General features: G+C 38.1%; 1 protein-coding gene across 10 annotated transcripts in view; it reads right to left on the minus strand.

The window, feature by feature from the left end:
* The window catches only part of ctnnd2b (catenin (cadherin-associated protein), delta 2b), an 81542-nt gene that overhangs the window by 7913 nt on the left and 56367 nt on the right, over positions 1-17262 (minus strand). For 7 of the 10 annotated variants that reach the window (XR_013821722.1, XM_079876129.1, XM_079876125.1 and 4 more), the window contains 8 exons: positions 13977-14109; positions 12568-12781; positions 8777-8960; positions 7111-7228; positions 4683-4868; positions 2723-2917; positions 2126-2276; positions 1066-1279 (listed from right to left, as the gene is read on the minus strand). Coding sequence is in view for 8 of the 10 variants with exons in the window: in XM_079876129.1 (XP_079732255.1) it covers positions 1066-1279; positions 2126-2276; positions 2723-2917; positions 4683-4868; positions 7111-7228; positions 8777-8960; positions 12568-12781; positions 13977-14109 (1395 nt within the window). In the remaining 2 variants the exon portion in view is untranslated. The remainder of the gene's footprint in view (positions 1-1065; positions 1280-2125; positions 2277-2722; positions 2918-4682; positions 4869-7110; positions 7229-8776; positions 8961-12567; positions 12782-13976; positions 14110-17262) is intronic. The other 3 variants (XR_013821723.1, XM_079876126.1, XM_079876124.1) reach the window with 1 other exon arrangement.

Here is a 17262-nt window from a genome sequence, read left to right on the forward strand (position 1 = left end):
CTGTATTACAATAAATAAACTTTATTTTAAAAAGTACATTCTCAGCAATATAAACAAACAAAGTATTAATCTGCTGGTTAGACATAGATTATAAATATCTCAGTGAAAATGCGTTTGAGTTCAGATCAATTTGTGCAAAGATTTCTCTACTGATGATGTATTCAAAGGCACAAAAACTCAAAAAAATGAGAATGATAAACACAATTAACATCTACAGTAAATGCTAAGGAGATTCGTTTAAATTACATTATTGTTCAAAACTTTTGGGTCTGTAAGACTTTTGAAAGAAGTCTCTAACTGTATGTTTTTGAAAGAAGTCTCCAAGGCTGCATTTATTTGATTAAAAATACATTGAAAACATTGAAACTGTTTTCTATTTTAATATATTTAAAAATATTCTTGTGATGGAAAAACTGAATTCTCAGCACCATTTATCCAGTCTTCAGTGTCACACAATCCTTCAGAAATCATTCTAATATGCTGATTTGGTGCTCAAAAAATATTTCTTATTATTAGTAATGTTGAAAACAGCTGTGCTACTTAATATTTACGTGAAAACCATGTTACATTTTTTCAGAATTCAGAAAAAAAGAACAGCATTTATTTGAAATAGAAATCTTTTTGTAACATTAGAAATGTATTAACTGTCACTTTTGATCACTTTAAAACATCCTTGCTGAATAAAAGTATTCATTTCTTTTAAAAAAATCTTTTGAACGGCATTGAATGTTAACCATAAGAACTAAAAGGAAACATTATCTTGTAATGCACTTTCAGAGTAAACTGATCCAGTACAATAGCTCACAAAATCCAATAGAGTTACTGGACTTCCATCTATCCTAATATCTCCTGAGAGGAGGCTTGGCTTCCTTCAAGGCAAGTGCTGTTTTTCACACTGTCACAAGTTTTCATTTTTCATAATAAACAATCCAGTCCAGCATGTCCTCTTCCTTTATCAACTAATTTTCTGTCCATTTAAATATGCCTAATTCTGTAGGATATAATAGTGTAAAATCTGGTTTGTCTATTGATCATGCTAATTTTACAGAGCACCAAGATACTAACTTGTCTCCTTTGCTGCGGGCAATGCCGATGAGTTTCTCAATGCCGCCGGCGTCACGAAGGGCCTTGGTGTTCTCCATGTTCTTGGTGATGACTTCATGCAGAGCGCAGCAGATCGCTGTAATGGTGTCATCGGACATGCTCTTGCTGGAGCCGGTGCTGTTGTTATTGTTGCCGCCCGGTAGCCGATGGACCAGATCCCTCATGGCATACTTGCCTTTGGGTTGCGTGGATGAGATGAACAGAAAAGAAAAGTCAGAGAGGAGGTATGACAACCAGAGGCCTTTTCAGAGATGCAGATTTTGAATTCAGATTCTACCGTGGGCACGCAAAGCTCTTTTTAAATGCGCTGAACCTCAAGGCTGTAACAACTGCAGCATTGGAAATGCCAAAGCGTCCGATATACCCAGCAGCTCGCTTACACTTAATGTGACCGCGAAATACCCATTCCCACTGGGAAGCTAATTCTCTCTGCAACAACCTGCGCTACAAAACTGCTTTCAACCGGTATGCACTGAAGTTACATGAAAGAAAGGTTCCCATGTGCGCTTGCAGCTTTGCCCACTTCATTACTGATCTCCTTAAATAATGGAGGACATTTGAACAGCTCTATCCGCAAAGAACCCGCAGTATTCCGAGGGTGCCGGCGTCTCGACACTTGTACATTTTACGCCGTTCCTCTTGCCCTATATTCCAAAAGAGATTCACACGCATTCAAACTCACTCAGGGCCGAGACCAGACTGAAAGAGTGCGAGCGGTTGCCATGGAGACAAGGGGGCCCATCAGAATACACAAACTATTAAAAAGATCAATAGTCTGTTAGTGTCGTGAGCAGCCTTTCAAACAATGCCACCTCGTCTCACAGCAATACCTGACTAGAAACGCTACACTGATACACACATAACAAATACACACACTTACACACAAAAAGAAATAGATCTTGAAAGGCCTCTGCCTTAAAAGTAATTTAGGGGTACACATACCTCTGCGGCATTCGGCTCTGCTGAAGTCAAAGAGAAAATGTTAGCTTGAGGCAAATACACTTCCATGTCCCGAACCTACCTATGAGCTCCTTGTTCCTGACATCAAGGGCCATGTTTCGGAGAGCTGTGGCCACAGCACACACCACCCGGTCATTGTCTATTCTCAGCAACTCCACCAGAATGGGCAGCCCTTTCTCTTTCCGAACAGCAGCACGGATGTACACCGACCACTACAGGCACAGAAAACGGACAAAAAAGTGCCGCAAAATGATTATCAATACATCAACTGAAAAGATGCGTTCAAATGAGATTTGTGTCAACTTTGCATAATGTCACACCACTGTTTGTTTTCCCTTTTCTGTAACAAATGAGCAGAAAATGAGGACAACAGAAGATTTGAAGTGCAGAATTCGACAGAATATTTGAGTCACTGTCTACACTTTCAAGACTTTGAGAGAGAATTCAGCTCTTTTCTTACATTCTATCCATTTGAAGATACAGTATCTTACACTGTTTGTGTACTCTCAAAAGAGACTTTGTTCTTGATAAAGTTCACCATGTTCTCTAACTCCATGACCTTGAGGTATGAATGTGTATTTGTGTCAGTCATAATGGTGGTGTGTGTGCCAGAGACAGTCTGGTTGGTTCGTGGCTCTTCAGGTGCAGGGCTACTCACAGGTTTTAAGGTGGGGCCTACCTTCCAGCTACCCGCTGCCAGGTTCTGTAGAGCCCCAGCCGCTCCCTCCAGTGTGTCCGGGTTCGAGCACTCAGACAGCAGAGTGAGGTATGGTTTTACTATGGACGGGTGCCACAGCATCTGCAGTCCCTTTGGAGGATCACTGGAGTCTGGGAAAGGCCCAACACCATCCCACTGAAAGCAAAGACACAAGTGTCATTACACGAGACAAAATATCTGTAAGTGGTACTACTGAGAAAGACATCACGTACAGAAACCTTCCACAAATAAGGTACAAAACAGAGCTTGAACCAAAAAAGAATAGTCAAAGAAAGTAGGTGCTCAACCTCCAGAAAATATTGATCATCAACTGTGATTTAGTTGTTTTATTTTCTATGTCGTTTTGCAACTCTGTTAGCAATATATGACATGTCTGAATGAAGTTCTTCAAAAAATCTGATTTTTGTGATTTTATAGCAATAAATATTAAATAAGCAATAAATTTAATAGAAAAAAGTAAATAAAAATAATACTTTATACCAGAAAGGGTAACAGGGTTTTTAATTTTACTAATGTCACATGGCAGGGACACACAAGTTTGGGACCATAGGTTGGGTAGTAATTACTGACAAACTTTTAAAAAAAAATGTTCTCAAAAAACAGAGTTGAGCACAAACAGTGGGACAAAGCTTAAAAATGACATTCTTTTGTAATTAAAACAAATAATACTTATTAAAAAAGTTGATTAGAATTTAAAATAACTGTCTTCTATTTCAGCATATTTTTGAAATGTCTTTGATGCTTTTATTTCAGTCTTCAGTGTCATGAATCTTCAGAAATCATTCTAATATGCTGATTTGCTGCTCATGAAACATTTCTTATTATTATCAATGTGTGCTGCTTAACATTTTTGTGGAAACTGTGATTATTATTTTTTTCTGGATTCTGTGATGAATAGAAAGTCCAAAATAATGGCATTTATTTGAAATAGTAAAGACATTACAACAGATTTCTGTCACTTTTGACCAATTTAATGCATCCTTGCTGAATAAAAGTATTCACTACTTTAAAAATATCTTACTGACCCCAAGCTTTTAAACATTAGTGTATGTTTTTACAACAATGAACTGGTTATCAGTTCAGCAAAAATGATGACACTGTTGTATGATTTTAATTGCTAGATACAGTGCAGATGGGACAGGACAAAAATCATTATTTAAAGAGGATGGAGAGTGTTTCACAACAAAAAACATGGGATTTTGTGCCAAAGTGTAATAGGACCCCAAATTGTACCCTATTCATGGAAAGTGCCAGATGCGATTTTATTTTTGTCCACTTTTATTTATAAAGACATCAGGCATCAGGAAATGATGGGGAGAAGAGAGGGAAGAGACTGGGTAATGTTATGTGACTCAAGCTTAATGTATCTTGCAGCTCAATGTGACATGTGTACTGATGAGATAAGATGATCATACCACTGTACGGAATGATTATACATATACTATAATATTTACAAGGCACTCCAAGATAATTAAAGTGGCCAAGGCAAAGGGAAATAACACTGTACTTTTGTTGTGTACTAGTGAAATTTGTGAAGATAATGCTCACTAGTTGTTTGAGATACAGAGCAATTGAATAAACAGGGCAAACTGTCACACAGCCAGATGTGCATTTGCATCGTTGTTAAAGGAACAGATGACTCACAGACAATTTAGTTATTTAAAAGGCACAATGCAAAGTAATGCCACCTTTTACCTCGCTATTCATCCCATGCAAATGCTGAACAAACACTCCCGATGCCCCTATCTTCATCTGTTTTCAGAAACTAAATGAAATCAGCCTGGAAAATACGTAATTATCCACTGGAGGAGGACGAGTGTCGACGCAGGCGACCCGTACGCGAATGCTGCTAAGTGATGCTAATTGCCAACAGCTGCAGGGATAAAAACCCCCGGCCCACCTGATCGTGGCTCTTCTTTTTCTTCTTCTTCTTGCCCCAGCAGCCGGAGCTCTCTGCATCCTTCCCGCTGGCATCGGTGCAAAGAACCCCGTCCAGTTCCTCCGATCCCATCTGCTGCCCCTGAGACGTCTCTGCCGCCAACCTGTACGACAGGTTCCGCAGAATGCACACGCAGTTCTCGATGGTCTAGAAGGGGGCACGTTTGACGCGCAAAGAGTGGGGAAAAAAAAAAAGTTTACAGATTAACACTCCAGAACACACCTTTAACACACCTCTAGAAGTTTGAGTTTACTTGACACAGTAAATATCAAAATGTCTTTTTCTATTTGCAAGACAATCTGTCTTCTTTGTGAAGGCTGTGCATTATTGTGCTCTGAACTCTTAATAGTCTCTTGTTAGATTAGTCTTTTGGACGGACTCCAGTGGAGAACTGGAGAACTAATCCTATTGTGATGAGCAGTGAGGCAGGAAAAACAAAGAGGACGACTTTGATCTTGTAAATGCTTTCAGAGGGATTAAAGTGTGACACTCTTTTTTTCCTCATTCAAACTTGTTCTCACAAAGTATTATGCTGGTAACAGAGACCCCTTGAAAATCAAACAAAACATGGACTCAAAATAGAGAGGTGTGTCGCTGCATTACTTTTTCTGTATAATTACCATAAACCTCTCTAAATAGCAACTGCAGCTTGTTTTGTACAACATTGTTGGTGGTAAAAGCAATTAAAGGAGCTGAAACTAAACCTAAACTGTCTGTCTGATACAATGTCTATTGCCCCTGCTGGAAAAATAAAAAAAAAACTACTGGTTTGGACCTGTTTAAAAGCATCCTAAATAATTTTTAATTAGATTTAGGTGGGCTATATGCTAGACTGTAAACTGCACAAGCTGGTTAAAACAGATATTTCTGCAGGCAAACCTGCTTGACCAGTGTAGTGATGTAGCTAGGAAGATTTAAGGATGGGTTTATCTGAAATATTATACCACAATAATATTAAACAGCATGTAAACAACTTAATTTAAATCTGCGTCCTGCAGTCTCGATGAACGGCTGTTTAGAAAACATCAGAAAACATTATATATACTTTGTGATCAGAATTCCTGTCCATCCAAAAGGAAAAAATTCAGCCTTTATCACAGACATAAACTGTAATATAAAGTTCTGCTCAGTTAACTAGAGGACGAGTTAACTTGCTATTAAGAGCCTTAAACAAAACTCAAAACTGAATTAATGGCTTAACTGAATATTGTTCAAAGATTAAGCCATTAACTTGTCAAACTTTGGAAAATCCAATTATTTCATACTCAGAAGTAATCATTGTTTTACTCTGGTCCCTTTTTAATCTGTATTTCCAGGCAGACTGATAAAAAAAATCCTATGTGCACTCACTTCTAAAAGCTACGGGAAGTCAGCCAATCAGAAATGTGTCATATTAACATTTCTGATTACCTATTGAATCTGACTTCTGACCTGTAATGCTGCTTGAATCATAATCATATACTGTTTGTTCGTTGGCCAGAGGAGAACTGCCCCCCCCACAACTGAGCCTGGTTTCTCCCAAGTTTTTTTTCTCCATTCTGTCACCTGATTGAGTTTTGATTCCTTGCCACTGTTGCCTTTGGCTTTTGACTTGCTTAGCTGGGAACTCTTAATATTCAACAATATTACTGATCTGCCTGCATTGACACCATTGTATGAGAACTGAACTGAGCTGGACGATGACATCACTGTTGTCTCCAGAACGGCTGTATAGATAAATAAACTAAATTAATAACTTTTTTTTACAACAGAAATGAACCATCACTGAACGAACTTCAGCTGGACTATGACACTATTTTCTTCTAGATCTGCTGTACAGCCAAGACAAACTTGTTTAATTATTTTCCTGTTATCACTGTAAAGCTGATTTGAAACAATATGTATAGTAAAAAGCGCTGTATAAATAAAGGTGACTTGTCTAACAAGAAACTATGCTTCGAACCACAGGTTGAGAACTGTAGATCCAACCACACAACTTGCAATGCTGAATGTTTGTTGGAACTATGGTCTTGAGAAACACATAATCGCTTAACTATGTTGGTCATTTGCTTTTGGGAAATGCATCCCAGATTAGGGAAAGTGATTTCTAGTTTTGTGAGTGAAATTCATCAGATGGTGAGTGAACGGACTGTGGGTGGTCCGTGGGCGTGCGACTGGTCTAGACGGGCCTTTTTTCAGCAGAACTGGCTTTTTTCACTGAGGAATTTTTGCATATTCTGCATTGTGTTTTCAATCTCATCTAACATTTAACAATGAAGAAGTACTCTAGTGCTGTGTTGAAAATGGTTGGGGAGTGAAAAGCACTCAACTAAACCTGATAGAACTCTCTGTGGTGCTCCGTTGAATGCATAAAACTTTGGTAGAAAGGCAGGGGAGGAAAAGGTCAAACCTTGCTGTCGATCTCACTGGTGCCCAGGGCTGTCTGGATGACATAAAGCAGCGCATCAGTCAGACCCTCACACTCTCTCATCCTGCGGCGGGCTTCTTCTCCGGCTGAGCTCACATTCCTGTAGAGAACACAAGAACGCACACATGCATACAATGTCACGCATTTTGTATTATCGACACCATTGATTATGTTTTTGCAGTTCTGAGCTTCAAGTCAATACTAAACCAACCAAAGTGGTCTTCAACATCAATAAGCTTTTCATGGAAATGAGTAAAAACTCACTCCCCCCCCCCCCAAGTTCTTTTCACACAGAACAATATTTGGATAGCACTGTTTTAATACTTTCTGAGAAGTCAACTCTGTGATACGAGAAAGTAATTTAACAAAGAAAATTTTCACATCAGCTTTATGAATCACCAGCAACATGCCTCAAAGCAACAAGCCTAGAATCCCAAGAGCTGGAGCCTCGGGAGACCTGAATCAGGAAGTCTGATCTGAGAAGGTGCTTGTGAGAAATCAAAGACCACATCCTGTCCTCTCTCTCTCTCTCTCTCCAAGAAGCTTCTAAGAGATCTGTGTGTCTCAGGCAGCTGCAGGTGGTGTGGCAACTGTGTCCAACCATTAAATATTCAATCAGACTTCTAGTTCCTCAGCCATCCATGAAGAGGATTAATTATCACGCTGGGCGTAGGGAGCTTAGTCCAGCCATCCAAGAGTGACTCAGCACTTTCTACAATCCCGCTGCTTTAGACCTGAATGCTGATGCGCAAAGGGAGAGAGCATAGTATATGCATATAGTGTGTGCTATAAATGTAAAGTGTTGTTAATGAGTTTTAAAGTAAAAAAGTTTCTGCACTCCGAAAGTATCTGCAGATTTTTTGATGTTTCCAGTGAGCTCTAGCTTAAGTGATATCAAAATTCACATTTCTGTTTAGTAAGCAAAAAATAGAAAGCAACTGGAAAATATGATATTAAGATAATCAACACAATATCAACAGCATTACGATGGAAAAGCTTAAATGTGCAAATAATGTAACCATCACAGCTAAAAATTACAAAGCCACAACATACAGCAGTCAAACATATGGGGGATTTGGACAAAAGAGAATTGGACATAGGCAAGGTTTTGGCATGCCACCAGATCCACAGTCACAGTGGACAGAATCCTATTGTTGAATCAGATCAATCCTGGCCAGAATATAATCCTAGTAAAGTGGCAGAACGAGGTCCATCACAAAATGGTTTTATGCACAGAGCGTGAGACCAGCCAAATTCATCAAAAGCAACTGAATCTATTTATTCAAATCAATTAACTTAAGTTATCAGTTGAAGGGTTCCAAGAAATGCCTCAAAGCTAATTCACAAATGTGTTTGGTTGACACACAGAAGCACAGAGCCATTATCCAGCTATGTACTTTTGCTCACTGAGACCCCAATATACTGTGACATTTCTGAAGGCACACAAATTCATCATATCATTTTGAAAGATGTAAATTTGCATAATATTTGCATAAATCTTACTTGAATTATCACCTAATAAAACAATGAATTGCTTCTAAGTGAAGGTTAAGCCTCTTAAGAGCAAAACTAGAAACTGTGCCTGTATATAAATGAAAAAAATATATTTTGAATAAATACTTAGATTGACATTAATTAGGAGCTGTACCTGAGGCACCCGGTAGCATTGCGGAGCACCTGTGAGGAATGCAGGTGCAGCTTGCGGTCGTCCTGGTGGGGTGATGTGTCCCAGCCCGAGTGAGGAATAATGACCGTGTTGGTCAGCACTGCCAGAGCATCCTGAATTATGGGCATCTTCAGAGCATCGCAAGAGGACAAGTTCCACAGCACACCTGTTTACAAGAACAACGTCTATGAACCAAAAAGCCTTTCATCCAGTGGTGAAGAATACACCCATTATATTGATACAGAGATTACAATTTCCCTTCTTCACCTTGAGTTTTTGTTGTGCAAATATATATATATATATATATAATTAAAATATATAAAATCTCCCACTGATTGCAGGAGGCTAAGAACATGCATTTGAATATTGCATGAGGTCTTGGTCAAGAGCCCTCAAGTGAAATAATTTCTGAAGTTTCACTAGTGTCCTCATCAGCTCGTTAGTATGAACGTTAGATTGTGTGGTCCAAGCCACATCACAATCAAGACTGAACTGTGAACTGCTAGAATGTAGAATATGGCTAAACTGTGTCTAATTTTGCATACTATTTGTCCTTTCACAAGACCCCTACTGCTCTGATTCAGTGTACAAGGGAGCGCTTTTGCACGTTCTTCCTCCCTGCTGCTAGGGTATAAAACTTTGTCCCCGCTAATTGTATCTTATGTTATTTGTTAAATATCACAGACTTCCAGTCTTCCAGTTATAATAATAAGAAATGTTTCTTGAGCACCAAATCAGCATATTAGAATGATTTCTGCAGGATCATGTGACATTGAAGAAAAAAAAAATCAGTTTTGCCATCACAGGAATAAATTACAGTTTAAAATATATTAAAATAGAAAACAGTTATTTTGAATTGTAACAATATTTCAAAATATCTTACTGTATTTTTGATCAAATAAAAGCAGCTTTGGTGAGCATAAAATACTTCTTTAATTTTTTTTTTTTTAAATATCTTATCGACCCAAAACATTTGAACGGTAGTGTATGTTTGTTCCAAAATGTTCACTACTATTTTGTAACACAAAGAGCTTATTATAAACACCAAGGAATAGCTGGTAGATATTGACATGCGGCTACACCATAGATGTGTCCTCATTCACATTCTATCACATACTAGCATCCACCCAAATTGTACACAAAAAAATTGTATGCCAAATGGCAGTGTGCATCAATACTTTAAGTAACAATGCATTTTAATGAATTATTATAGATTAAATATTATATAAATAAATTATAATTAAATATATTTAATTAAATACAATCACTATATTATTTAATCACTATTTAATTAAAGGTGCTCTAACCGATGTCACGCGTTTTGGACCAAAACATTTTTTGTCCCATACAGCAAACATCTTCTCACTATCCACTAGCTGCCTGTCCCCTGAACACACTGTAAAAAAAACGCGGTCTCTGTAGACAGCCCAGGCTAAGGCTAGCCTCCGTTTTGTTTGACAATACTTTGAACGTCAACAAGAAGTGACGTCACCCAACATCGCTTAGAGCACCTTTAAATAAACACTATTATTTTAATTAATTTAGGTAGATGCTAATACTCACAAGCAAGCTCAAACAGAATGCAATGGGGGACTGTGGTATTAAAAAGTAATTTTATGACATGCTAGTACATCCAAAGAGTCCAAATACATCTAATGATGTTGCTATATATTCAAAAGTATGTACTTTGGCATCACCAGTGAAGTACATACTTTTATTACATTGTAGAAGTATGCAGATTGGAATACTGCCTATGGATGTTTTCCTGCCATTTAATTTGGTACCCTCCGTTGATGCGAATTTGCTGTGTGGCATCCCCCAAAATGACTGAATGTTTATGTGGGACTCTATAATAGCTTAGATAGAGTTAGTAGTGGCAAGAAACATCTTCCTTACTAGTGTTTCTCGATCCAACTCCTGGGGGCTCCTTTTTGGGTGTCTCACTGCTGTTTAGGTCATTAAATCCAAGGGCTCAAAGTCACTTACTAACTACATTGTAACTACACCATCTGGTTCTAAAAAGCATCTTTTACGATAGACAGCCCCTTCAAAATTGGCCATGCATTCTCACAAAATAATCAATATTATTTCTCATGACATTTCATTTGAAAAGCATGCTACAGTATACAAGGGAGCACTTTTGGAGGCCCTTCATCTGTATTGCTAGCATGGTGTACAGCTCTGCCCCAGCCAATTTAAACTTATCTTATCCTATCCAATCTTGTTTGTTAAACATCAAAGACCTATTTTTTTATACAGCCTTTTTTTATGCCGAATCAAGAGTTCTGAGCTCAAACAGGCCCCAGCAGTCGTGACAGGCCCTTGTCTGGCTTCAGCAATCAGCAGGCGACCGGGGTCTGCGTAGATGTAGCTTGAGGGGGGATGTTACGGACTAACGAGAGGACTCTTTGTCTTCTGTTCAGAACCGCTCTCTAACTTAAACATTAATTGTCTTTGAAAAAGCACAAATGGCTTCTCCCCTCTTTCCAAATGTTTCATCTAAAGTGATTACATACACAGAGACATAGAGCTGTAATAAGCAAGTGCCACTCAGCTTCGTTCTTCCTATATTCAATTTGAAACATTTTAGATGTTTCTCCGAGCTCTGGATTCATGAGGATGGAGATTTTTCAATTGATGGACATTTAGATTGCTCACCAGGCTGAAACACAAGGGAGCCGCAACGTCTTATTGAAGCGTCTCCCAACAATTCAGCATCTGACATTTATGAAATGTCTCAAAAAGCAAATTGCCGCCCAATTTTTCCGACATCTCTCAGGAACTGTCTCTGTACCATGAATATTTCTATAGGGGATTTAGAAGAGCCTTTGTCTTTTGTGAACGCGTCAAGACTCATTATTCACAATTCCCTAAAGAGGCTATGCCAAGCACTGGTATTATCCTTAATTATTATAGCCCTAACCAATTAGGAGATCATTAACAAATCATTTAATGGGTAGAGGGGTCCACAGTAACAAGCGGATGATTCTAGGAGAGCTGATTAACAAATTGGGCCCAATTATAAGGAAGCCAGAGATAGTGACAGAAAGGTCATATGCAATGTATTTGTATGCTGAACACGCAAAAAAAGGTGGTGAGGAAGGAAATAAAGATAAAGCGCATTCAAAGATAGGGCCAGACACCACGTCCTAATCAGGTGCCACACAAAAAAGACAGGATGTTTTGTTCACGCCCACTGTGAAATCTCATTGGTCCAATATCTCTTTTCATATAACCTCAAAATATACTTGAAATGTAGTGCCCTTCAAGTGGAGCTGGAAATATTGCAATTACAATTTCTGAGCATATGAATGACCAAACGGAGTCGTATTTAAAGGTGGGAAACTTGCAATACCCAAGTTGTCAAGTTGTGATGTTGGAAGAGGTGTGTCAATTTGAAGTATAGTGGAAACTCTTATCTATATAATATAATATAATATAATATAATATAATATAATATAATATAATATAATATAATATAATATAATATAATATAATATAATATAATGAAATGTGCAGTGCTGGGGGTGCTCCAGGACAGGTTTGAAAACCCCAGGTTTAGGTGACTTGAATGTGTGGCATGTCGTAATGGAGAATGCCCGACTCAAAGGTACAAGTTTCCCAGGTGCACTTAAAGGCAGCATAAGTCCTGCAGCATTTCCTCTTTAAGTGCGGACAAACAAATTACAAATTACTTCTCGCCAGTATCCCGTCACATCAGAGAACAAAGGAGAAGGAATGAGAAATAAATGTGCTTAATGTGTCTTGAGCACCTGTGAGTAGCTCTCTGATCTCCACATCTGTCGTCTTGCGCAGGAGTCGCACGAGTGCAGGGATCCCACCGCAGTTCTTCAGGGCGATCTTGTTGTCGTCATTGGCCTTGCCATAAACCAGGTTCCTAAGTGCGCCGCAGGCACTCCTGTGCACGTCAGTCATACGGTGATCCAGCAAGTCCACCAGCAGCTGAATCCCACCCTGCCTTCGTATCTGATACACAGAGCCACACAAATATTAAACACATTGTAGAATAATTTTTATAAAAGTCTGCTTATCTAGTATATCTAGCCACCAGTCTGCTTATCTATCTTAATCAACAAGAATTATTTTGTCAACCATCTACATATACATATACATGTACAGTATTCTTTAAAAGTTTGGTGTCAGTAAGATTAAAAAATAAATAATAATAATATTTTTATGCAGCAATGGTGCATTAAATTAATCAAAAGTGAAAGTAAAAACACTGATCAAAATAAATGACGATTTCCACAATTTTTTAAAATGTTTTAAAGTTTTTAACATTTATTAAATGAACATAATTTATTAACATAACCGGTTTTGGAGGAAGGCAGCATGTCACACAACCTGTATATGTTGGCATCTGCCTAGTTTGGCTAGTTTCCACCAAGTGACGGATAAAGCGTTTTCTCCTTATTAAATGTATCCTAATTATGGGTTATAGTTGGCTGTATATCATTTTTTGGCAACACTTTATAATATGTATAAGGTAGTAAAGTACTTACAAATCATTTGCAAACAATTATAGTTAATTCATAGTTAATATATTGTCGTCTTTACATTGACAATATATTAATAGGCTATATACAAATACTGAGTTAATTATTCATTGTCACTGTAATTAACCAAATTATTATTGTGTGTTCTTAATGTATTTGTAAACAATTTAAGGAACATTGAATATGAATGTAATTAATTTCTAATAAAGGTTGGTTTAAAGCACCTAATTAATGACATTTTCCCGACCTGTGAGAATTATTTACTCCTAATAACCAATTAACAGTTCCTTTACTACAAGCTAATTAAACAATAATAATTGTGTTGTGTTAATAACTTGATAATGAATTAAAAACTCACTATTTGTTTATAGCCTACTAATACATTAACAATGTAGAGAGACTATAATTTATTAACTGTGAATTAACTATAAACTAATAGTTTGTTAATGATTTGTAATTACTTTATTAATATAGACTTATTATAAAGTGTTTTTGGGTCACCAGTTGAAAACCACTGAGCTAGAATGACACTAACCAACATAAAACAACAGCCTGAACCAGCATGGAAATTCAAATGAAGCTGAAATCCCCACTGCAAGGATTTATTAGTCCATAGCCTATGTAAAACATGCAGAATGTGTTTGATGTTGGTATGCAGGAGTTACCTCTGATTTGATCTTGTTGTCTCCAAAGCACAAGTGCTGGAGGTAGGCGGCAGCGTTGGACTGTACCGATGGAAACTGGTGCTGCAGCATTTGGATAACCTCCGGCAGTTCAGGATCCCTCCAGCCAAATTCCCTGAAGAGGTAAATATGCACACAAAAGTGAACATCGAGAAGCTTTCACATAAAGAAACAATATAACATTAAAAAAACGTGTTTGTGAAGGTGTCTATCATAAAATATAGCAGCATGTTTCTCTTCTATGGTGTAAACATCATTTTTTTTCAATTCTCCTCTCTGGAGTCTCTGAATGTTTCTCTTCACAATAAATCAAACCGAATTCAACATACTCTAACTTTCTGCCAACATCTGTGATCTCCCTCTGTTACTTTTCTCCTTTGAAAATAGTTGAGTAATACTAATTAACATAGAAACGAATGCCACTAAACAATGGAAACAAATTAACCTCAAAATATGATGTATGACAGTGCTTGTAAGGAGAAAAAAAAATTGAAAAAAATAATGCATGAGAAACAAAGGTTTTACAGCTACCAAACGTCAGAAATCATTTTTTAAATTCTGATTTTCATGCTTTCTGCAGAGGAACGTCAGATCACGGGTAATCTATACAGACAATAGCATTCTCACAGAAATGTTGGCTTTATCATGGGTATCAGTGACAGCTGTGCTATTGCCTGGAGCAGTCCTAAGGTGCCTGGAACCCCATAGGAGAATATTTGCATTTCCTAAACCCCCGAGTCTGTCGACTCTGAATATCATTCAACACCGTGATTTAGGTAAGCAGCAAAAACAAATTCAACATACCATCCTGATGTCTGCTGTGAAAAAAACATGAACACCGCATGTAGGCAAGAGAGGAGAACATTGTGTTTGACATTCAAGTCTTTTTCTCCCTCTCTTTCTCAGACCAGCAAACTCTGTCTCTATGCTACTACCATTTCAGAGGCTGTCAAACAAGAGGAATCGATTCAAATGATACGATCCTGTATGAAAGAGATGGGGCGGCAATGATAGAAAGAGAACAAAAGGAAGGATGGAAGAGAAGAGAGGAAAAACAAGACATTGGTGAAGGCAGAGAGAAAATGCAATGCTGCTAAAAAGCAACATGATGGACAAACATTTCTGGGTAAGAGGCATCATGGGAAACATTTATTGTAGCATGTCCCATTTCTCTCTAGCACAACCAGTAAACCTGAGAGTGCAATTGTGGTCATGAAAAGAAGAATGGGATCCATTGGAAAAAGGTCAAAAAGGAGATAAACCTGAAAGATTGGCACTTTGTTTTCTCTCACTGTATCTTTGTTGCTTTTTATCATTGTTCAACCTTGAAATTAAGGCATGTTTAAATCACATCTCACTAAGCTCCTATGTTGAGGGCTTTATTCACAAAAATAGGGAACCAAGTACATTACAGAGGGTCGGAATTGGCCAACAGCCCACAAACTCTCCAATGCATTAGATGCAATGACAGCAAGCTGTCATTAATCACAGGAGCGGGCTAATTGATAATGTTTGCGTAAATCAGTAATTAGAGCGTAACACAAAAATGGCTGTAAAATGGATGAAGTTTATATGGTAATCAATGTGGCGCTGTCACGCAAGTCAACTCTGGGTTAATTAGCGTAAGTAAATTTTTTGACAGAGGCTCTAAAAAGACTGTTAATTAACTAGTGCACTAAAGTGAAATTATTCACTCAATGTTTACCCCATGCATTTATAGACGGCAATAAAGCAAAAGGCATGGCCCCAATGCGTTACCAGCTTCTGAGTTCTTCAAGAAGTGACATTTGTGTTTAGCAAAACAAAAAGCTAAAGCTAGATGCTTTGACAGTAAGCAGCTAAAGATAATATTGATAATATTGATAACACAACCAATAACATAATCCAACCATAAAAACCAAGCACCTTGTGAATGTGGTAGCAGTTCAATAAACAATAAGTTACTGCTGTGTAACTTGCATATAAGAGACTGTCAAATATTTTTGTTCTGCATATTTTTGCTTCATCATTTAAAATGGTTCCAAGTGAAGCCACTGCAGAATTATATGTTGCATCTCTGACGAACACATATTGACTCAATGTTTTGAAAGAATTGGAACAAAAAAAAAAAACTGATTCAAAAGCATAGGCTAATTTGCCATTTTTAACGTGAGTGGGAAAGGCCATTTTTGGCAATTTAAAGTCAGCTGCGGCCAGTTATTTTAGCAGTTCCAAAATAGTCTGTTATGCTGCTTGCTGTTGCATACAGGTTTTTGTTATCATATTATTTTAATTATTATTGTAATCATTAACACACTAGTTTGTACCGCAAATAGTTTACTGTTTACTGCACTTCTAGTTATTCTTCTAGTTGTTTACCTATAGGGGCTAATGAATTGTAAATTCAAGATTGAAAAATAAGGTGGATACACAGTCTTGTACCTGTCTTTTTCCCGATTTCCAACTGCGAGCGAGTTGGTTGTGTCATTGAAGATTTTTTATTAACGTAGAAAAGGAATGGGGAAATTTTGGTACCAAGGCCGTTGAAGAAGTGGGCAGTCACAGTTTTGCTCTACATCCATAGATAATGCAGCATCACAGCATGAAGGAATGCATACATAAGTGATGAGGACTAAACGTGCAGTAATGATTTAAATGTGCATAGCAGGGCACTCAGATTTATTAGATATTTGCTGCTCTGGAAACAGACTATATCATTTATGATTAAAGTCAGAATAGTAATGGCACCCTGCTCGTCCTCGTTCGCATCATTAAACCTGAATCATTCCCCAGCAGGCCAGTCCTACAGGGACACGCACATATGCAGAGTACAAGCTGCTGCACCCTGGTGACACTCCCTCCTCTCTGTCAGGTCTGTCACCGGCAGCCAAATCCTTAACCTCCCCATTATGACAATTAATGCCTGGGTGAAGCCACTCCCCCCACCACAGCTCCAGTCACTGTGACAGGCCGCTGAAGCAAGGATGAACCTACCATTAATCACCAAAAATGAATAATCAAACGTCTGCTCAGAGCCCAGGCCTGCAAAAAAACGTCATCCCTTGCCAAAGCCGGAGAAGGATTTGGCTGGGAAGTGACTCATTCACGCTACAGAGAACAGAGAGCTCTTTCGTTATGTGCGCTCTCAGACTTGTGATTTCACCCCTCATGGTCTGATATGGAGAGATGCTGTGGGTGGGTGGCTGGTCTACTAATAAACGGTTTGTCCCTTAAACTTCACCAGCAGGATCAACCCCCTACAATTAAACTAAGCATTGACCTTAATTTT

This window comes from Squalius cephalus (assembly GCF_949319135.1).
Source record: "Squalius cephalus genome assembly, chromosome: 7".
Taxonomy (NCBI): domain Eukaryota; kingdom Metazoa; phylum Chordata; class Actinopteri; order Cypriniformes; family Leuciscidae; genus Squalius; species Squalius cephalus.